Source organism: Dermochelys coriacea, chromosome 20, assembly GCF_009764565.3.
Source record: "Dermochelys coriacea isolate rDerCor1 chromosome 20, rDerCor1.pri.v4, whole genome shotgun sequence".
Lineage (NCBI taxonomy): Eukaryota > Metazoa > Chordata > Testudines > Dermochelyidae > Dermochelys > Dermochelys coriacea.
Genome location: NC_050087.2, coordinates 18,427,535 through 18,448,619, shown reverse-complemented (window position 1 = coordinate 18,448,619; position 21,085 = coordinate 18,427,535). Strand labels below are relative to the sequence as shown.

The 21,085-nt window shown below is 65.0% G+C and overlaps 2 protein-coding genes across 4 annotated transcripts; one reads left to right on the top strand and one right to left on the bottom strand.

The window, feature by feature from the left end:
- The first annotated feature begins 1,761 nt into the window (after positions 1-1,761).
- On the top strand, positions 1,762-7,642 carry SHFL (shiftless antiviral inhibitor of ribosomal frameshifting). 2 transcript variants are annotated; one of them, XM_038378428.2, is made up of 9 exons: positions 1,851-2,004; positions 3,859-4,000; positions 4,457-4,506; positions 4,806-4,850; positions 5,081-5,119; positions 5,432-5,587; positions 5,667-5,770; positions 5,901-6,049; positions 6,714-7,642. In XM_038378428.2, exons 1-9 carry the CDS (start codon positions 1,978-1,980, stop codon positions 6,917-6,919), a joined length of 918 nt encoding a protein of 305 aa, XP_038234356.1. In that variant the 5' UTR covers positions 1,851-1,977; the 3' UTR covers positions 6,920-7,642. The 2 variants fall into 2 exon arrangements, with proteins under 2 accessions (XP_038234357.1, XP_038234356.1); XM_038378429.1 differs by lacking the exon at positions 5,432-5,587 and having other exon boundaries at positions 1,762-2,004.
- An 845-nt stretch (positions 7,643-8,487) lies between these two features.
- ANGPTL6 (angiopoietin like 6) lies at positions 8,488-15,287 on the bottom strand. 2 transcript variants are annotated; one of them, XM_043506953.1, is made up of 7 exons: positions 15,036-15,287; positions 13,675-13,731; positions 10,739-11,355; positions 10,476-10,611; positions 9,615-9,808; positions 8,876-9,152; positions 8,488-8,716 (listed from the first exon to the last, which is right to left on the bottom strand). In XM_043506953.1, the coding sequence occupies exons 3-7, from the start codon at positions 11,342-11,344 to the stop codon at positions 8,511-8,513; spliced, it is 1,419 nt and encodes a 472-aa protein (XP_043362888.1). In that variant the 5' UTR covers positions 11,345-11,355; positions 13,675-13,731; positions 15,036-15,287; the 3' UTR covers positions 8,488-8,510. The 2 variants fall into 2 exon arrangements, with proteins under 2 accessions (XP_043362888.1, XP_038234358.1); XM_038378430.2 differs by lacking the exon at positions 15,036-15,287 and having other exon boundaries at positions 13,675-13,819.
- Positions 15,288-21,085: the final 5,798 nt, after the last annotated feature.

Genomic DNA, 21,085 nt, shown 5'->3' with positions numbered 1-21,085 from the left:
TGCAGTCTTGGGTCCCCCCTCACTCACCGCAGCCGGGGCCCCACTGCTCCTCAGCCTGGCCAGCTCCAGCTCATATTGTCTCTGCTTCTCTTCTTGCTGCCTCTGTTTCTCTTTCTCCTCCTGCTCATGCTGACGTTGCTTCTCCTCATGCTGACGCTGCTTTTCATGATCCTCCAGCTCCCTCATTTTCATCTCCCTCTCCCATTCCAGCCACCTTCGCTCCAGGGATGGGGAGCTCTGCAGGGAGGAAACCCTGCTGTCTGCTGGGGTCAGGGTGCCCCCGGTATTCGCTGGGCTTACCCTAACCCCTCCCCCAGGAATAGGTAGGAAGGGTCTTGGGATGTCTTCAGCAGCACTCTGACCCCTCCCAGCCCGGTCAGACCCCAGGGCCCACGCTGTGTCCACCAGGCGGCTTCCCTCAGGGACAGGGATCGGGTCATCCAAGCGATCCTTCTCCTCCAACTGGGCAATCAGCTGTTCCTTGGTGGACCTCCCAATGTACAGCCCCCTCTGCCTGCACAGCTCCACCAGGTCGCTCTTAAGGCGTTTAGCAAACATCTCCCTGCTGGCCACTCGCAGGCCTGGGCAGCTTTGCATGGTTTCCAGGAAGAACCCCGAGGGTGCCAGCCCTTCTCGAGGTCACCACCTCTTTGCCAGAGACGAGCTGCAGACTCCTTCGCCCTGGGACCGCTCGCTGCAATCCCCCGGGGGACCCTGTTACTGCAAAAGTCCTTCTCTCTGGTCACACACTCCCGGGGTTAACCACCCCCTGAAACCGTCTCTCTCTGAATCTTCAGCATGCCTGGTCCCCGTCAATCCCCCTTCATTTTACTGTTCCCCAGTCACTTACTGCAGGAAGCGCCGTTCACGGGGTGCAGTAGATCCCACCTCTACCACCAGTTGTCACGGAGTGTGGGGGAGTCTGGGGCCTGCACCCCTCTTCCTGGCATTCACCGTGACTCTCAGCCAGCCAGTAAAATGGAAGGTTTATTGGACAATAGGAACACAGTCTAAAACAGAGCTTGTGGGTACCACCAGGACCCCTCAGTCAAGTTCTTCTGGGGGAGCAGGGAGCTTAGACCCCAGCCCTGGGGTTCCCTGCGTTCCACCACCAAGCACCAAACTGAAACCAAACCTCCCCCAGCAGGCTCCCTCCTGCAGCCTTTTGTCCACACTCCCAGGGCAGAGGTATTGCCTCCCCCCTCCCTGTTCTGGCTCAGGTGACAGGCTCTCAGGTCTCCCATCCCCAGTGAAACTCCCCTGCCACATTCCCAGGTCAACCCTCCCTGCTGCGTCACAGGGACCCCCTGGCCCCATCAAGTCCCAGCTCCCTCCAGAGAGGGCTGGAGCTGCTGCAGGGCCAGTGAGCCCTGGGCTGTCCTGGCACAGCACAGAGGCCAGCCAGGTGCCTGGCCTGCACTAGGGGGTGAAGGCTACTCTGGGGCACCCCAGGATTGAGGCAGGCGTGTTACACCCCTGTTTTCACACCAACCCCGTTTTGAGAAGGCAAAGGGGAGCGGTCAAGCCTGGGGCAGGGGTTTGGCTCCTTGGACCAGCCAGGCTAGGACCCATCTAGCCTGGTACCCTGCCTCCGGCAGGAGCAGAACCCAGGGGAAGGGCTGGGGACCCTGCTGGGGGCCGGGGCGAGCCCCCTCTGGGGCCAAAGGCGTTTCCAGGGGCCTCCCTCCCACCCCAAAGCAGCCCGACCCCCCATCAGGTCTCAGACACTGGGCAGAGCCCGGCAGGGAATAGGAGAGACGCTCCCCCGGGGCTGGAGGGGGGAGGAGCCCGGGTGCCGCTGGGCGCTTTGGGGGTCCGGCGCTGGTGGGGGGAGGAGCCCGGGTGCCCCGGGTCGCTGCCCCCACCCGCCGGCCGGGCCGACCGAAAGCGAAAGCGGCTTCGGGCAGGGGCGGGTCCGGGCGCAGGAGGCCCCGGCCGGGTCGGTGGCTGCGCGCCGCGGAGCCGCCCGGCAGCACCATGGAGCGCCGTGGGGAGGAGGTGGAGGTACCGGCGCCGAGCGAGGGGCCGGGGCCGGGCCGGGGCCGGGGCCGGGGGGAGGCGCGTGCATCCCGGGGGGGCCTGGGGCACACGCTGGGGGGGCAGTTTGGGGTGCGCTAGGGAGGCAGGGGCCGATCCATGGAGCGCAGGGTTTGCTGCCCCACCCGCCCTACGCTCCAGGGGACCCCCAGGGGCTCCCCGCGGTGTGTGACCCGCAGCCCCATGGGCCCCGAAGCTTCTGCCAGGCCTCGAGCCGCTGCGGGGCACCCCGGACCCGGTTTGGCCTCCCCCTCCCCCTCCCCGGCAGGCCCCGGGGAGTGTGTGGGGCTTGGCACTGCCGGGCCGCTGCGGGATTTCGCCCGCTCACGCCTCTGGGCATCTGCAGGCTTCTGGGGAGGATCCCTGCCTGGGGCTGTGGGGGGGCGCCAGGAGACCCCAGGGCTTCTGGGACAAGGGGAATCTTTAGAGGGGGGTCCCTGGCTGGAGTGCAGCCTGCCCCCCGGCATGGCACCAGCTGGGGGGAGCCCAGCACCCAGCACAGGCCCGCTCCTCTGGGACACCCAAGTGCGCAGGAGTCTAATCCCAGCGGGGTGTTTGCGTGAGGCCCACTGGTGCTGGCATGTGACAGCCGCAGGGCTGGCACCCCTGGGCTCTGGTCACCTGCGGCTTGGTGCCAGCCCTGTGCAGGGAGCAGGGCAGAGAGCCAGCGGGACCCTTGCTTTGAATCGCAGCGGGTCTGCCTGGGGGCAGGGGGGTCGGGAGCCTGTGCTGGCCGCAGGAAGCTCGTGGCGCGGTGGGCAAAGACATGAGCCAGGCAGTGCCCAGCTGGAGGGATCTGGCAGGAAAAGAGGAACTGGGGGGCGATGACAAAGTGGTTTCAGCTCCCCCCTGCCCCTACCCCCAAAAGGGCTCGGTGCTGGAGTCTGCTCTGGCCATGCGCTACTCACCAGCCAGATAATGAGCCAGACAGGGAAGGCCCTCAAGGGCAGTCACCTCCCCTGGCCAGGTGGGCGGGGGGCAGATGCCAGCATATGAGCTCAGGGGGCCCACCCCACCTTGTGCTCAGCAGATGGACTCCTCCTTGGGGAGCTGAGCCAATGGGGCACGCTCCCCTTGGCAGAGACCCTCCCCAAACAAGCCACCACGTGGCACTGCCAGGCCTCCTGAGGGTGGAGAGAACAAATCACACAGCGCAGGCGTGGGGGTGGGAACAACGGGGGAGCCAGCAGCCTCTAAGGAGCGAGTCTCGGCCTGTCGCCCCCAGGGCTGAGACGCGAGGCTCTGCAGCGTCACTGGGACAGCTGGGCTCTGAGCAGGGCCCTGGGAATTCTGGGGGTGCCGGGGGCTGCGGCTGTGGGGTGGGAGCTGGGGAACCACCGTGGCCCTGGAGACGGGTGGCCAGGCCCCGGCAGGGAAAGGGCCCGTGCTGGCCACGGTACGGGTGGGACCCCGGGGGGGCTGTGCCTGTGCCGGCTGTGGTACAGGTGGGGCCCGGGGGGGTCGTGCCGGTCGCGGTATGGGTGGGGCCCAGGGGGGCCGTGCCTGTGCCGGCCGCGGTAAGGGTGGGGCCCGGGGGGCGTGTCCGTGCTGGCCCCGGTACGAGTGGGGCCGGGGAGCATGCCCGTGCCGGCCGCGGTAAGGGTGGGGTCCGGGGGGGCGTGCCCGTGCCGGCCGCGGTAAGGGTGGGGCCAGGCGGGCCGTGCCCGTGCCGGCCGCGGTAAGGGTGGGGCCAGGCGGGCCGTGCCCGTGCCGGCCGCGGTACGGGTGGGGTCCGGGGGGCCGTGCCCGTGCCGGCCGCGGTACGGGTGGGGCCGGGGGGCGTGACCGTGCCGGCCATGGTAAGGGGCCCATTTCTCGCAGCTAGAGAAGAGTGTACGGCGGCTGCGGGAGAAGTTCTACGGGTGGGTGAGCGTGGAGGAGGCCGTGCTGCTCATGCGGCGCTACCACAACAACCATGCCATGGTCTGCAAGGTCATCGTGCTGTGCCGGGAGCAGCTGGGGGGTGAGTGCGGGGGGGGACCAGGAGGGGATGGGCGGGGAACAGAGGAGCTGGGGGGCAGGTGGGGGGGCATGAGTTAGGCCCCTCAAGGCAGGCAGAGGGGCAGACAAGCCTGTTGAGGATGGACGGGGGGCCGGGCAGAGGAGCCGGGCCCACAAGGCAGGCTGGGGGGCCGGGCAGAGGAGCCGGGCCCGCAAGGCAGGCTGGGGGGCCGGGCAGAGGAGCCGGGCCCGCAAGGCAGGCTGGGGGGCCGGGCAGAGGAGCTGGGCCCGCGAGGCAGGCTGGGGAGGCAGAGGAGCTGGGCCCGCGAGGCAGGCTGGGGGGGCAGAGGAGCCAGGCCAGGTGAGGCAGGCTGTGGGGGCGGGCAGAGGAGCCGGGCCAGGTGAGGCAGGCTGGGGGGGCAGAGGAGCCGGGCCCAGCGAGGCAGGCTGGGGATAACCACAGTCTGTCCTGCCCTAGACGCGGACCCCGAGGAGCGCCGGACTCTGGAGCACGACCCGGTGGTGAAGGTAGTTCACTCTCCATTCTCATCCCACTGTAGGAGGGGGGACGCAGGGAGGGGGGGGGCTGTGGTCGGCATTTGGGGGACCCTGGGCCGAGTCGCAGGTTGGACCAGACACTGCTTGGGCTCTGCCTCACTGAGTGGCCAGCCAGGCTGCATCGGGCCCACTGCTCGCTGGGGGGAAAGAGCGGGGGGCGTCTGTGCAGCCTGGGGCACTGGGTTGGGGCTGGGTCATCCAGCCGGTGGGGAGCCCCGCGTCTCACTGAGCTGTCCCCTCATGCCCGGCTCCTCTTGCTTCCCATCTAGAAAGTGGTGGAGAAACTGAAGCAAGAAGAGGAACAACAGAAACAGGTGTGTGTGCTGATCCCTCTGTGCGTGTGCACATGTGTGCTGGTGCATCTGTGTGTGTGCATGTGTCTGCGTGTCCACATGTGTCCATGTCCCTGGCTGGAGGGGAGGTGCCCTGCAGGGGGAGGGGGATGCACCCCTGTCTTGGCGCTGGGGTCACTGTTCACACACACCTGGTTATTTGCATTTTAATTTTATTTCTTATCTCCCCCCTCTTGCCCCCGCCGGTGCAGAAACCCAGCCTCGACTGTGAGAGCGACAAGGACATCGAGGTGAGGGGGGCCGGGCCCATGGGACCCACAGGGATGGAGACTTTGCTTCCCTGCTCCTGGCAGATCTTTCCTTTTGCTGTTACTACCGTGGTGAATAGAGGCCCTAGCTTGAGATCAGGCCCCGTCGCGCCGGGCGCTGCCCAGACCCCAAGCAAGCCCGCCCCTGGGCAACTCACCATCTAAACACAGGCTGGGGGAAGGGGAAGGAGGCACCGAGGGGGGACGGGACGTGCTCGCCCAGCACCTCAGCAGCAGAGGATGGAGGAGAACGCAGGTGACCTGAGCCCCAGGCCCCCCGTGCTGCCCCCCCAGGCCATCGCCCAGCAGCTGAGGGTGCTGCCCCTGACGGAGCGGAACCTGCGCATGTTCGAGCACGCCAGCCGCAACCTCATCCCCTCGGCCGAGCGCCAGTTCGCCTGCCAGCCCTGCGACAGCGCCTGGTGGCGCCGCGTGCCCGAGAGAAAGCAGGTGCGTCCGCCGGGGCTGGCGGTGGGGGGCAGGCAGGGCTGTGGCCCAGGACACTCACTCTCTCTGGTGCCCCCCACAGGTGTCCCGGTGCCGGCTATGTGGGAAGCGCTATGACCCGGTGCCCTACGACATGATGTGGGGCACGGCCGAGTTCCACTGCCCCGCCTGCAACCGCAGCTTCAGGTGAGGGGGGGTCTCCCCACAGCCTGCCCCTGCCATGGGGAGGAAGGAGAGCACAGGCAGGCTCCAGCCAGCGGCTCCGGGTGGGTGGGAGGGGAGCGTGACTCAGAGCCACCCTCTCTCTTCCTGCCAGGGGCTCAGCACAGATGGGCATGGCCTCTCCCTGCTTCATCTGTGGCACCCGCGTGCTGCCCAGCCGCATCCTCTCGCCTCACGAGATTGCCGGGTCCCGGAGCCGTAACCCCCACTCCTGCTACGCTGAGGACTGCTACAACCGCCGAGGTGAGGAGCTGTTTGGGGTGGGGGGGCTGGGATCCAGGACTCCTGGGTCCTATCCCCAGCTCAGGGAGGGCAGTGGGGTCTGGTGGGTCAGAGTAGGGGGGAGCTGGGAGTTCGGACACCTGGTTTCCATCTGTCATGGAGTGTGGGGGAGTCCGGGCCCTGCACCCCTCTTCCTGGGATTCACTGTGACTCTCAGCCAGCCAGTAAAACGGAAGGTTTATTGGACAATAGGAACACAGTCTAAAACCAAGCTTGTGGGTACAACCAGGACCCCTCAGTGAAGTCCTTCTGGGGGGCAGGGAGCTCAGACCCCAGCCCTGGGGTTCCCTGTGTTCCACCACCCAGCACAAAACTGACCCCCCCCCAAGCAGGCTCTCTCCTGCAGCCTTTGTCCAGTTTCCCGGGGGCAGAGGTGTTACCTCCCCCTTCCCCCTCCTGGCTCAGGTTACAGGCTCTCAGGTCTCCAATCCCCAGTGAAACTCCCCTGCCACATTCCCAGGTCAACACCACTCCCTACTGCATCACACTATCCCTGGCTTTGCCACTGACTCAAGTCCCTTCCTTGCTCTGTGCCTCAGTTTCCCCTTGGTAACTTGGGAGCAGCGCCCTGTGAGCTGCAGCTACTGCCCCATTTGACACTGCTCCCTTCCCCCCCCCCCCGCAGAGCCCCATGTGCCCGGCACCCACTGCGTCCACCCCCGCAGCCGCGCCAAGAACAGGCTGCCCAAGGTGCTGTTTGCCAGCCTGGAGCACCAGAGCACCGGCTCCACCGTGGCCACCTGCCTGAGCCAGGGCAGCCTGGCCCACTGCGACCTGGACGAGCTCCTCCTCGACGACCTGGCAGAGGAGAGCGAGGGCTCCAGGGACTAGCGCCCCTGCTGGCTCTTGGCCCTGGGGCCCCCTGCCCCCAAGGCTCTGTTTGCACTTTATCCTTCTCTCGGCTTTTCTCGCCTGGCCAGGCCGACCCTGCTCCTCGGAGCAGGTGGGGATCCTCTCTGGGGCAGGGCTGGGGCCCATCTCTGCCCAGCCCTGGTGGAAGCTGCATGTCGGCCTGGTGCTGCTGGGGCCCTGCGGGCGCTGGGCTTGGCACTGGATCTTTGCTTCCCCTTTAATTATTCCACGTAACTCTTACAGAACCAGGGTCTGGAGGGCCCCGGGGTCCCCTCCCTGATCCGGGGGGGCTGTGGGGATGGAGTCTGGGCCTGGATTTCAGGCTGAATTCTGGCTCTTTTGCACCTCTCTCTTTGCTGGCTCAGGCCCTGGGCTTGCAGCATTGACCAAAGCCAAGCAGCTGGATGGGGCAAGGCCGGCTGCCCCCAGGACCAAGCCAGGGCGGGCGCAGGGGGCAGTTCTCCCCATGGCCCTGCCAGAGACGCTGCCCTCGCCCCTTTCCATGGCAGGCTCGGCTGGGCCAGCCCATCTGTCTTGTGTCTGTCTGCACCAGGGGCAAGTCCGGAGCTTTAACCCCAAAGTGCCCATCCCCTCCTGCTGCCCTGGGCATGGGGGTTGCTGGGAGACGCCCATCACAGTGGTTACAATTTCTTAGCAGCCACCTTTTTTTAAACTGAATCAGAATAAAGACTGTCTGTCACAGCCGGCGTCCCGGGCGCTGCTGGGCTGGCAGGGCCGGGCGCAGGGAGCCCTGCCCAGTGACTGCTGGGCTGCCCTCTGTCCTGTGGCGATTCACTGCCCTTCCCGGTGTCCGGGAGGAAGCTGGGCAGGATCCCTCCCTCCACCAGCTCCGGGGGCTCAGGCATGGGCTGGTGGGCCTGGGTGCTCATGGGGGGGGCAGCTCTGGGGACTCGGGCGTCAGGCAGCGTCAGGGGTGGGCAGCTCTGGGGGTTCAGGCATCAGTTGGGGGCGGGCAGCTCTGGGGGTTCAGGCGTTCATGCGGCATCAGGGTGGGCAGCTCTGGGCGTTCAGGTGGTGTCGGGCAGGTGACTCTGGGGGTTCAGGCATAAGGCGGAGTCGGGGGTGGGCGGCTCCAGGCGGCATCGGTTGTGGGCGGCTCTGTGGTCAGGCGTCAGGTGGTATCTGGGGCAGGCGGTTCCGGGGGGTCAGGCGGCGTCGGGGGTGGGCGGCTTCGGGGGGTCAGGCGGTGTCGGGGGCGGGCAGCTCCGGGGGGTCAGGCGGCATCGGGGTTGGGCGGCTCTGGGGGTTCAGATGGTGTCAGGGGCGGGCGGCTCTGGGGGTTCAGGCATAAGGCGGCGTCGGGGGTGGGCGATTCCAGGCAGCATCGGTTGTGGGCAGCTTTGGGGGTTCAGGCGTCAGGCAGTATCTGGGGCAGGCGGTTCCGGGGGGTCAGGCGGCATCGGGGGCGGGCGGCTGTGGGGGGTCAGGCGGCGTCGGGGGTGGGCGGCTCTGGGGGTTCAGGCGTCAGGCGGTATCTGAGGCAGGCGACTCCAGGGGGTCAGGCGGCATCGGGGGTGGGTGGTGTCGGGGGCGGGCGGCTCCGGGGGGGTCAGGCGGCGTCGGGGGCGGGCGGCGCAGGCCGGACCATCATTACCACCTTGCGCAGGGAGTAGGCGCCGCCGCGGAACTCGGCCCAGTAGACGCCGTCCTGGTAGCGGCTGCGGTAGTGCCCGCCCTTGTACCACACCCCGTTGAGGTTGGCGTGGGCGCAGGCGTTGTACCACCAGCCGCCCTTCTGGTACTGGGCGCAGCTCCCTGCAGGGAGGGGAGATGGTGTCAGGGGCTGGGAGGTTCCCACAAGGGGGGGGCAGCACCAACCCGCATGGCCCCCTAGGCCCAGGAGTCAGCCAGCCCCCCGCCCCGCTTACCCAGTTGTGGTCCCTGGTGCCCGCCCGCCCCCTGCACACCCCTCACCGCTGTAGGCGTCGTGGTCCCGGTCCAGGGTGCTGAAGGGGCAGCCGTCGTGCCAGGCCAGCGAGTCCCCGGCGCTGCCGCGGTACCAGCCCAGCCGCAGCCGGTAGGAGTCGCTCTCGGGCTCCAGGGCGAAGCGGTCGTAGTGGGCGTACGCCTGGCGCCCCGCCCAGTCCTCCAGCAGCACCCGCAGCGCGTAGGGCCCCGGGCCCTGCCCCGTCACCTGGCGGGTGTTCTCCAGCCCCAGCCAGTGCTCGCCACCCAGCGTCCCAAAGCCGTGCTGGGGGGGTGGGGGAGAGTGAGGGAAGAGACAGGCCTGGGGGGCCCTGGGAGGGGAGTGGGGGGAGGGTAATGGCCAGGGGGTCCTAGGGAAGGGGGGACAGTCACGGGCCCCAGGAAGGTGAATGGGGGGGTGGGGAGCCTCCCTCAAATCCCCTTCCCTCACTCCCTTGGGCTCCGTGGCCAGTTCAGCCCTCAGCCCCCTGCTGTGGGGTCCCATGGGGCCATTTGGAGCCCAGGCCCCACCCACCCCCCTCACCACCAGGCCCATCCCCTTCGTGGGGTCTGACCCCCTCCCCTGGTTCTAAACTGCCCCCTGCCCCGTCCCCCTGTCCTGACCGGGACCTGGCGCCCCCTCAGGCCCCTACCACCTTGGAGCCCCCGCCCCACCCCTGGGGATGGAACCCCAGGCAACCCAGGGTGGCCCCCCCATGCCTTGTGCCCCCAGGCGGCCCCACCATACCTTGTAGTGTTGCCAGGTGGTGAAGAAGCTGACGGAGCCGTCCTGGCGCCGTTGGATCACGGTCCAGCCCCCACCCTCGAGCTCCTGCTCACACCAGACCTGCAGGGACTGGCCTGCACCCGCCGGCTGCACCACATAGACCCCGCTGGCCCGGTGCCCGCCGCGCCGCGCCTCCAGGCAGTCGCGCCAGGGCCCTGTGCCCCGGGAGCTACGTCAGCGGGACAGGGGAGCCAGGCCAGGCCGGCCGCCCCTGCCCCCCAGAGTGGGGATGTCTGGGGGCACTGCCCCCTCTGGGCTCTCCCTTTCCTGCCCCTTTTGCTGCTGGCCACCCCCAGCTAGAGATGCCCTTTGGTCCCTGGGGCTGGGATGGGGGGAGAAGCAAGCGGAAAGGGTGGTTTTCCCCCGTCCCGGTCATGACCCTCCTAACCCATCTGTGGGGGGTGGATCGGGGTGGGGAGAGACCCCTAACAGGAGGCTGAGGGGGGCAAGGTGGTGCATTGGGGAGGGGGAGAAGTAGGGGGTGGGAAGCCCTAGGTGGGGGGGACACCCAGGCTGGAGGGGGGATGAGGCGGTGGGTTAGGGGTGAGCGTGAACTTTATTTTATGGCCCTGTCAGCCTGCGGTGAAACCTGGCCCCACTCCCACGCCCCATGGATGTTCAGCCAAAGCCGGTGGGGGGCGGTGGCACGTCCCAGGCGTGGAGGGGGAGGCCGTGGGCCAGGCCCCCCTTCCCCCCGCCTGGCTCGGGTTGCAGACGCTGCCGCCAGCACCATGGCCTCAGCAGGGAACAGGCCCGGGGGGGAGGGAGCCTGCAATATGGGTGTCCCCGTCCCGCCCCCATGGCTCCGGCCGCCTGACTCACCCGGGGCCGTGGGGGGCAGCGTGGGGGGCGCCGGCTCCATCTGGTCCATCTGCAGCTCGGCGGCCGCATCAAAATGCGCCCTGCTCTCATTGGTGACGCCGGACGGGCGGAGGGGCACCACCGGCACCAGGGGGGGCTGCGATGAGACGGGACCCTGAGCCCAGGCACCCCCCCAGGGCACCGCCGCACCCCCACTGCACAGCGTAGGCCCCCCCGCCCTGCCCCACTCCCCCCCAGCACTGTCCCCCCTGTCCTGGCGTTACCTGCGGGGGGGCTGGCCTGGCGCCCCCCTGGCACCGCCGCTCCAGCCGCGCAATGAGGGCGCTCTGGTTGTTGATGAGGGCGGCCAGCGCCTGGTAGCGCAGCTCCAGCTGGCGGTAGCCGGCGGCCAGCCGCAGCGCTTGGGCTGAGGCGTTGGCCACGCGCCCCTCGAGCTGGGCCAGCAGCCCGGGCCACTGGCGCCGCTGCAGGATCTCGTGCAGCAGCTGGGCGTAGAGCTGGCCCACGCGGGCGTTCATGGCGCGGCTCTCCTTGCGCAGGGCCTTCACCTCGCTCACCAGGGCGCCGTCCACCTCCACCAGCCCCCGCAGCCGCTCCAGCTCTGCCTGCTGCCGGCCCAGCACCTCTTGCAGCGCCCGCGTCTCGCTGCCGTTGGGCCCCGGCGGCTCGGGGGCAGCCCGCACGCTGCTCCAGCACACGGCCCCCGTGAACTTCTGCTGCGGCACGATGAACGTGTAGGTGCACTTGGCCCCGGGCGGGGTCTCGGCTGCCCGCCCCCCCCGGCTCTGCCCCGGCTCCTCCGCACGGCTCTCTGAGTGCGCCGGCCCCGCCAGGCTCAGCAGCAGCAGGGCAATGTGCCAGGGGGCCATGGCACCGGGCTCTGGGGGGAGAACGGAGTTGAGAGGGGGGCACTGTGCTGGGAGCTGGGATCCTGGGAGCGGTTCCCACCTCTGCCACTACCTTGCTGGCTGACCTTGGGCAAGTCCCTTCCCCTCTGCGTGACTCAGTTTTCTCACCCACCCCAGGGCTGTCTGCGTGGCTGGGCAGTGCCTCTGGGTGCTACTGGTCTAGAATTAATAGAACAGGGTTCCAGGTGCATTTCCTGTCTTAACTGAACCCCCTTGTATGGGGGCAGGACGCAATAGAACCCAGGCGTCCTGGCTCCCAGCACCCCCTTGCTCTAACCACCAGACCCCACTCAGCTCCCAGAGCTGGGGGAGAACCCAGGAGTCCTGGCTCCCAGCCCCCTGCTCTAACCCCCAGTGCTTTCTTGTGAAGAAATCTCTGTTGGAGACAGCTGCCCCTCACCCCCCAGCACCGCTCAGTAGGGCCAGGCAGCCTGCTCCACCCCAGCCTGAGGCACTGTTAGTTCCCTGGGGGAGAGGGGGGTTCCTGGATACCAGCTCCCTGGGCTCACAGCCCTGGCAGCCCCTGGGCAGATGCTCCCCACCCGCCCCATCTCAGCCTGTGCTGGGCTTATCCCTGCCTCTAAACAAGGCTGGCCCCTGACCCCGTTCCCATGCTGCCCCCAGGGGAGTGGAGCCCCACCCACTGGGGGGGACATGGAGGATGCCTGGATTCCTGGGGGGGGGGAGAAGCTGACCCAGCCCCAGCCCCAGCCCCCCCATGGGACAAGGGGCAGCCCCTGGCTAGCTCTGTGCACAGAGCCTGGCTGCAGCGAGGGCCAGGCTCTATCCGTCAGTGGTGTGGCTGTGCAAAGAGCTCCAAGCACCATAGAGAACTGAGCCCTGCCCCCCCTCCCACACACAGACCACCAGTGCAAGCCCCATTTGCCAGTGGGGAAACTGAGGAACAGAATGAGGATGGGTTTCGCTCCCAAGTTGCACAAATCGGGTGAAGGTGGGAATAGCGTCCTGACTCCCAGCCCCCCCCAGCTCTAACCACTAGTCCCCACTCCTCTGGCAGAGCTAAGGACAGGACTCAGGAATCTTGATACCCAACCCCGCTTCCCCCAGCACAGAAACCCTCCTCCAGCCGCTCCCTGGCATGCAGACGCAGCAGGAGCTGGGCCATTCGCACCCCCCTGCCCCACACACGCAGAGCCAGTGCCGGGAAGGAGGGGACTGGCCCTGGTGCCAAACCCCCAGCACGTCAGGCGACTATTCCAGCTGCCAGCGAAGGCTTTTCCCAGGGCTGTTTATCGCACCGACAGCGCGAGCCAGCCCCGCAGAGCCACTGGAGCGCCTGGAGCTGATCCACGTGCCAGGGGCTCGGAATCGGGCCCTCAGCAACACAAAGCACCAGCTCCAGCCCCGGTGTCATGCTCCACCCGCACGCCCCACCAGAGCCCCCTTAGCTAGCCCCTCTCCAGAGCAGGGCAGCTCGGGGCGCCCCAGTGCCTGGGTCTGAGCGAGGCAGGCTGCCTCCCGCGACCAGGCCGGTGCGGAGCAGAGTCCAGCAGCGTGGCTATCCCGGGCAGAATGGAGGGAGGAAATGTCCCCACTCACATACGCTCACAGGCTGGGGGAGTGAAGCCAGCAGGTGGGGGCTATGGTCACCCCAAGTGCCAGGTGCTGCCCAGACCCCTGCTGAGATCAGGGCCCCATTGTGCCAAACAGACCTGACAGGGGACAGTCCCACAGCACCCCTGCAGTGTTGGTACACTGGCTAATACCCACCCGTCCCAGAGCCCCCCCAGGGTCCCTGCTGAGAGCCTGGCAGCTCTCGGGGGCAGGGGGTACTGAGGCCCCACGTGGGTCGGGATTGGTGAGGCTGCCCTCTTGCCCCACAGGCAGCTGGACAGCCTGGCTATGAGCAGGGCACCTCCAGCAGGGTAATGTGGCCCTGGGCATGGCCAGACAGCAGAGCATGGGCGATGGCAGTGCCCGTCACCGGGGGGCACCTCCCCGCCCAGAGGCTCGCGAACCCCATGGGGCTACATGTGTCCCAGAGGAGAGCGGGGTGCTCCGTGGAGCCCCAAGGCGCTGCCTGTCTGAGTGTCAGCCCCAGAGAGATGCAGGCATCTGCCACCGGGCACATATGGACTCAGTGGCAGAGCCAGGAATTGAACCCAGAGCTCCTGGGGCCCAGTCCTATGGCCTCCCCACAAATCCCCTGCTTGCTGCAGACTCTGTGGGCAGGGAGGCTGCCATAAGCAGCTGCCCCCCTGGGTTTGCGGGTCCCCTCTCAGAGGGGCAGGCCTGGCCCCTGGGGTCACTGCTTGGCTGCCTCCACTTACCAGTTACCTCCTGGTGCGTCTCCCTCAGCCGCAGGGGGTGCTCCGGTGCAGTCAGTGCTGGGGCAGGCAGGAGGTGGCCAACACCGACCCGCACACCGGGCAAGGGACAAAGTAGGAGCAGACACATTAGACGTGGAAGAGCCCAGTTAGCAACCACCTAAATCCCACTTCTGTCCCCAACCCAGTAACAGAACCCAGGAGTCCTGGCTCCCAGCCCCCGGCTCTAACCACTAGCCCCACTCCTGTCCCAGAGCTGGGATAAACCCCAGGAGTCCTGGCTCCCAGCTCTAACCACTAGCCCCACTCCCGTCCCAGAGGTGGGATAGAACCCAGGAGTCCTGGCTCCCAGACCCTGGCTCTAACCACGGGACCCCACTCCCCTCCCAGAGCTGGGATAGACCCCAGGAGTCCTGGCTCCCAGCCCCTGGCTCTAACCACTAGCCCCACTCCTGTCCCAGAGCTGGGATAGACCCCAGGAGTCCTGGCTCCCAGCCCACGGCTCTAACCACTAGCCCCCCACTCCTGTACCAGAGTTGGGATAGACCCCAAGAGTCCAGGCTCCCAGCCCCCAGCTCTAACCACTAGCCCCCCACTCCTGTACCAGAGCTGGGATAAACCCCAAGAGTCCAGGCTCCCAGCCCCCAGCTCTAACCACTAGCCCCCCATTCCCGTCCCAGAGCTGGGATAAACCCCAAGAGTCCAGGCTCCCAACCCCCAGCTCTAACCACTAGCCCCCCATTCCCATCCCAGAACTGGAATGGACCCCAGGAGTCCAGGCTCCCAGACCCCAACTCTAACCACTAGCCCCCCACCCCCGTCCCAGAGCTGGGATAGACCCCAGGAGTCCGGGCTCCCAGCCCCTGGCTTTAACCACTAGCCCCCCACTCCTGTCCCAGAGCTGGGATAGACCCCAGGAGTCCGGGCTCCCAGCCCCTGGCTCTAACCACTAGCCCCACGCCTGTCCCAGAGCTGGAATGGACCCCAGGAGTCCGGGCTCCCAGCCCCTCTGCCTGCCCAGAGCTCACGCCCAGGCTGTCCGTGTGGGCAGGGCTCTCCCAGCAGAAGGCCTGTGATGCTAAGCAGGAGCAGGGCATGGGAATGCCTTTCCTGACCCCCGGCCCGCAATCAGGTCTGAGGGCAGCACTCCGAGCCCAGCTGTAAATATTTACATCCTGCTCATTCATCTGCTCTGTGGCTGCTCACCCCACCCGCCCCCCATCCTGCCATGCACCCCCTGGGCTGTTGCTCCCCACGCCCCTCACAGCAGCTAGGAGCTGGGACAAACTCCCCCAAAGTCTCCCAAGCAGTCTTCCCGACCCAGTGCATTCCCCTCCCAGCCCCTCCAGTTCCCTGGGACCCACCTTGACCCCCATCTGTCCCCCAGGAGAAGGGTCCAATCCCCCAGCTCCACAGTGCACAGCTGCCGGCCCCAGGCAGGTCAGTGGAATGCCAACGCCCTGGCACCTCTGCCCAGCCAGCGGACGGGGCAGACGAGCCGCTGACCAGCCCCGGTCCCTGCCCAGGGTGCAGATGCCAGTGAGAGCTGCAGGCCCCAGCTGAGCACTGCAACCGCCTGCATAGGAATGCTGCTCCCGGACAGGCAGGCAGCCAGTGGAGCTCCAGCTACTGCTCCCCGCCTCCTCCACCACCTCCCCTCCCAGCTCCGAGCAGGGCCCAGCCCAGGCAAGCTGCGGGTGGCACCTGGGGGAGCAGATTCTGGCTCCTGGTCACAGCCCCGTGTCACGGAGTCCAGTCCCCGGGCGATGCTCTGGATCTGCTCCCTGCAAAGCCAGGCAGGACTCTGGGGGAGTCTCCTCTCTGGGCGCAGCCTGTCTGCAGGACACACAGCTCACCCGGCTTCCCCCTTCCTGGGTCTGACCTCGGAGCATCCAGCATCCTCTGCCCCCCCTGCGCTTCCCACAGCGAGTCCGCCCAGGCGGGGTCCTGGGGAAGCCAGAGGGTCCTGCCCCCCAACTCCGCAATCAGACGGGACTCTCAGCCAATCAGTAAAACAGAAGGTTTATTAGACGACAGGAACATGGTCTAACACAGAGCTTGTAGGTGCAGAGAACAGGACCCCTCAGCTGGGTCCATTTTGGGGGGGCAGTGAGCCAGACAACCCCGTCTGCACTTCACTCCAAGTCCCCAGCCAGCTCCCAGACTGACTCCCCCCTCCAGCCCCTCCTCCTCTGGGCTTTGTCCCTTTCCCAGGCCAGGGGGTCACCAGATTCCTTTGTTCTCCAACCCTTTAGCTCTCACCTTGCAGGGGGAAGGCCCAGGCCATCAGCTGCCAGGAAACAGGGTGTCGGCCATTCTCTGTGTCCAGACCCCTGCACGCACCTGCCCTCTAGGGCTCTGCAAGGATCATACACCCTTATCCCACCCCCTAGATACTTAAGAACTGCCATGGGGAAACTGAGGCACCCCCACAATATTCAGAGGAAACATTAAGAACAGTCCCGCTTTGTCACATCTCTCCGCTCTTCGAGACTGAACTGAGCGGGGTCACTTTAGCCGGTGACCTGGGGAAGTTCGAAGCCACCAACGTTCCTATGGATGCCCCAGCAACTCTCCCATCCCTTGGTGGGAGTTACACCAGGCCCCTCCAGTTTCACGCCCTCCCTTAGGTCGGGGGTGGTCAATAGCACTTGCATGCCGCATGTGGGAAGGTTTATGTGGCCCGTGCCCTTTTGCCACCCCAAAACCCCCAGGGGTCAAACTGGGATCAGGTCTTCCCCGGCACCGGGGAAGCCCCCTGCTGATCCCTGGGAACTAGACGTCATGATGCAGGGGGTCTCTGGCCCAGCCAGGCCTCTTGGACCCGTTCTCCCCCTCGCTGCTCTAAATAGGAATGTTCTTGTTAGCCACAGAAATGGCCGGGCCCTTTTCTCAACCCTGCCCAGCTCTAGGCTGCATGGAGATTGTCAGTTCTTCGGGGCAGGGCCTCTCTTCATTCAGTACCTGCGCCGTGCCCTCACCCTGGGGCCCTGGCCGGGGCTCCTGGGCACTGCCGTAACACCAGTAAACAACTCCTCAGCCTGGGTGAGCCCTTGTGGCAGAGAGTTCCACCGGCCCAGCGCATGGTGACGAGGCCACACCACTTCCTCTGACGAGACAGTCACACCCCCCCCCCCCCAGCATTTATTCCTCACACAAATCCCTGCACCAGGCGCCAGCACCAGCTGCTTGGGCTCCGGCTCCCCACATTGGTGGGGTGAGTGGAGATGGGCCCCAGGCCAGGCTGGCTGCAGGGATGGGGGCTCTTCTGAGTGCCGGGGGGGGCGGGATGCAGCATGGAGATGGGATAAACCCGGGGGGGGAGGAGGGGAAGACTCCAGTGGGCAGAAAAACAGAGCACAGGGGAGCAGCAGGGTGTAGGAGCAGTTCGTAGGAACTGCTCCCTACGAAGCCAGGCAGGACTCTGGGGGAGTCTCCTCTGTGGGAGCAGCCTGTCCCCAGGACACACAGCTCACCTGGCTTCCCCCTTCCTGGGTCTGACCTCAGAGCATCCAGCATCCTCTGCCCCTCCGTGCGCTTCCCACAGCCAGTCCGCCCGGGTGGGGTCCTGGGGAAGCCAGAGGGTCCTGCCCCCCAACTCCGCAGTCAGACGGGACTCTCAGCCAGTCAGTAAAACAGAAGGTTTATTAGATGACAGGAACATGGTCTAACACAGAGCTTGTAGGTGCAGAGAACAGGACTCCTCAGCCGGGTCCATTTTGGGGGGCAGTGAGCCAGACAACCCCGTCTGCCCTTCACTCCATGTCCCCAGCCAGCCCCAAACTGAAACTCTCTCCCGCCCCTCCTCCTCTGGGCTTTGTCCCTTTCCCGGGCCAGGGGGTCACCGGATTCCTTTGTTCTCCAACCCTTTAGCTCTCACTTTGCAGGGGGGAAGGGCCCAGGCCATCAGTGGCCAGGAAACAGGGTGTCGGCCATTCTCTGTGTCCAGACCCCTGCCCACACCTGCCCTCTAGGGCTCTGCAACGATCATACCCCCTTATCCCACCCCCTAGATACTTAAGAACTGCCATGGGGAAACTGAGGCACCCCCACACTATTCAGAGGAAACATTAAGAACAGTCCCGCTTTGTCACATCTCTCCGCTCTTCGAGACTGAACTGAGCGGGGTCACTTTAGCCGGTGACCTGGGGAAGTTCGAAGCCACCAACGTTCCTATGGATGCCCCAGCAACTCTCCCATCCCTTGGTGGGAGTTACACCAGGCCCCTCCAGTTTCACGCCCTCCCTTAGGTCGGGGGTGGTCAATAGCACTTGCATGCCGCATGTGGGAAGGTTTATGTGGCCCGTGCCCTTTTGCCACCCCAAAACCCCCAGGGGTCAAACTGGGATCAGGTCTTCTCCCAGCGCTCCAGACTGGAGGGCTGCAATTCGGGCTCTCTTGGTTAAGAGCCCCCATCTTGACCTGGGCCACACACTGTTCATGTACCGAACTAGCATGGAGACATCCCTTTCTCAACAACTTTGTCTCCCCAACAAGCTGGCCAAACACAGCCACTTGGTTTAGGACTGTTTAACTTTCTTAACAGTTTTCACTTCATCTGAGACCTTTTTCAAAGCTATCCACACTGGATCCTTCAACAGGAAAGTCAGTGGATCCATTCACAACAGAAAATTTCTGGCTTTTAGGAACTGAAACTTTCTTGATTAAATCACTTTCACACCCTGCAGTGGCAGTAAACTGCTTGCAAAGACTCCATGAGGATTCCTTTCCCCAGGGGCTTTTCTATGCAACAGTTCACCCTTCACAGAAATTCTGCCCTTACCCTCTTCATCTAGGGCTTGCTCTAGAGAAACACTTTCCTGAGCAACAACAGACTCTTTCTGGGTCTCACTTACATCCAGAATTACCTCTGGCCCATCAGGCGGATTCCTACACAATCCCACTTCAGGCAAACTCATAGACTTCCTAGACAAAAGGCTAGAAGCCTTCTCCTTCCCTTTGCCACACACAAGTTCAGGAATCTTTTCCTTCTTGATACAGGTTTCCACACCCTCAGTAGGTAACACAATCAAATCACCTTTCTGCTCTCCTTGTGCCCTGGTTAGGGTATCACCCTGATTAGACAGAGTTGCTTCACCCTTTCCCAGCCACACACTAGCAACAGGCAAAATACAAGCACCAGAATTGTCTGGTCTCTGGGATTTTACATAGACACTAACTGGATGTGACCTAGTTACAGGGCCATCCTCCCCAGCAGATACAAACTTAGGGCCATTCCCTTCCTGGGCTTTAGCTGAATCCAGAACCAACTCTGAGACAACTGCACTATTCTCAACCATCACAGGCTGAAAGGCCCCTTCTGTCTGCTCCACAGACAAAGAAGAGCCGGAGACACTTTCTCCTTTCCCAGACACACAGCTCGGGATCATTCCCCTGGTCCCAGCACACAGGGCTGTTCACAGACGACTGCTTGGAGACCAGGGTAGCTCCCTTCACAGGCAAGTCAATACCCCTGACAGACACAGGCACGTTTCCTTCCCTGTCCCAATTCTCCACCCAGCTAACAGGTAAGGTGCAGGGACACTCACCTTCCACTCTCCTCGCCTTCCCACCCTGCTGACTAGACAAAGCCATCAGCTCACAAGGCTGCCTAGGCTCATCCAGACTTTCCTTACTAAGCACCTTGCCACTCCTGACAGATCCCCTGCCCTGCCTGTGTCTCCCCCTCAGTTGGGGTCTCAGCTCCCCCTGTGCTCAGCGCTGCCCTTGCTGTCCCAGTGGGGGTAGGCAGCGAGCTTGCTGCTTTCCTCGCTGCATCAGAGCCAGCCTGAGCCCCCTCTCCGGTGTGCAGGGGGCAGGGAGCATCTCTCTGTCCCACCCAGCCCCAGCCCCAGGGGTCTGGTTACAGGCAGGCAGGTATCCTGAGCCTAGCAGCTCCTCCCCGCTGCCAGCCAGGTCATCTGCATTTTCACTGACCATTTCCCTCTCCTCCGATTGGGTCCCTGGATTCAAATTCAAACCCTTGGCAGTTACAGGAGCAGGGCCTGGCTCCTGTCCCAAAGAGACACAGTCACCCCCCAACAAGGTCTCACAGCTGGTATCCTGGAGAACCCCAACAACCAGCCAGCCCCACCCCTCCTGGGTCTGCACAGGGATCTGGGCCATAGGCAGGGCGAGGGGCTTCATCCCTGGGACCCTCACCCAGCTCACACAGCCCCTCAGCATCTGAGGCTGCACCACCCGGGGCCTGACAACAGGTCTCTCTGTCCCTGGGTCTCGCCACCCCACGAACGTCTCCCCATTGACCATCACCTTCCGCTCCCACTCGGGGTCCGAGGGGCCTGAGCCCAGGAGACTCCTCACAGACATAGGTTGGGACCAGGAGTGGGAGCCTGTCCACCTCCCCACCCATCTGGCTCACGGAGTCTATGGCCTTGGGACCCAGCAAGGGAGCTAGACACAGGGGCTTTTCCGCAGAGTCCCCTGGTTCAAATTTCCAGCCTGCTCAAAGGCAGTGAGGGGGCATCCACATCCCCCCCTCCTTAACCAGGGGCAGCAATTTAGTCTCAAGGTTCCCTGTGGAACTAGCACCCCGGGGTCTATCCCCGCTCACCCCTGGGAGGTCCCCTCTGCCTCTCCGCTCCACCATCGCCAGTTCATGCTGCTGCTATTTCTGCAGCTCCTTCTCGGGCTCTCGCTGTCTCTCACCGTCCTCTTGCTCTCTCGGACTCAGCTCCAATCCCGTCTGTCTCCGATCCCCTGATGGGGAACCCGATTGTGAAGACCCTCGTCTGGTCACAGACCGGAGTCTTGGGGATGCCTGGCTCCCACTCCAGCTGCTCCCAGATCCTGCTGTAGCCCCATTTGGGATCAGGAAGCTGTTCCTTAGATCGGTCACCCTCCTCCAGCTGCAGGATTAACTGTGCTTTGGTGAACTTTCCAATGCTCAGCCTCTCTTTCTGCACAGGGTTACAATGTCCTTCTTAAGGAGATGGTGACAGGCCATCACTCCGCTGTCCCCAAGTTGCTGTGGACTCACAGGCCTGTGAGCTCTCAGCTCCCCACGGTCTCCAGGGAGAACCCCTAGCATGCCAGCCCTTCTCGAGGTCACCACCTCTTTGCCAGGGTCGAGCTGCAGACTACTCCGCCCCGGGACCGCTCGCTGCAGTCCCCAGGGGGACCCCATTACTGCACAGTCCTTGTCGCTGGTCACACACTCCCAGGGGTTAACTGCCCCCTGAAACCGCTCCTCTCTGAGCCTTCAGCATGCCTGGTCCTCGTCAATCCCCCTTCGTTTTACTGCTCCCCAGTTACTGCAGGAAGCGCCATTCACGGGGTGCAGTACATCCCACCCCTGCCACCAGTTGTTACAGAGTCCCCGGCAATGCTCTGGAACTGCTCCCCATGAAGCCAGTCAGGACTCTGGGGAGTCTCCTCTCTGTGAGCAGCCTGT

Bases quoted from the DNA above. Each gene is read 5' to 3' on its own strand.
- ANGPTL6 (XM_038378430.2), bottom strand. From the start codon at position 13,801: ATGTGTCTGCTCCTACTTTGTCCCTTGCCCGGTGTGCGGGTCGGTGTT. The intron at 11,356-13,674 runs GTAAGTGGAGGC...TTCTCCCCCCAG, and splicing joins GACGCACCAGGAGGTAACTG to AGCCCGGTGCCATGGCCCCC. The intron at 8,717-8,875 runs GTGAGGGGTGTG...CCCTCCCTGCAG, and splicing joins GGACCACGACGCCTACAGCG to GGAGCTGCGCCCAGTACCAG.
- SHFL (XM_038378428.2), top strand. From the start codon at position 1,978: ATGGAGCGCCGTGGGGAGGAGGTGGAG. The intron at 4,507-4,805 runs GTAGTTCACTCT...CTTCCCATCTAG, and splicing joins AGCACGACCCGGTGGTGAAG to AAAGTGGTGGAGAAACTGAA. The intron at 4,851-5,080 runs GTGTGTGTGCTG...CCGCCGGTGCAG, and splicing joins AAGAGGAACAACAGAAACAG to AAACCCAGCCTCGACTGTGA.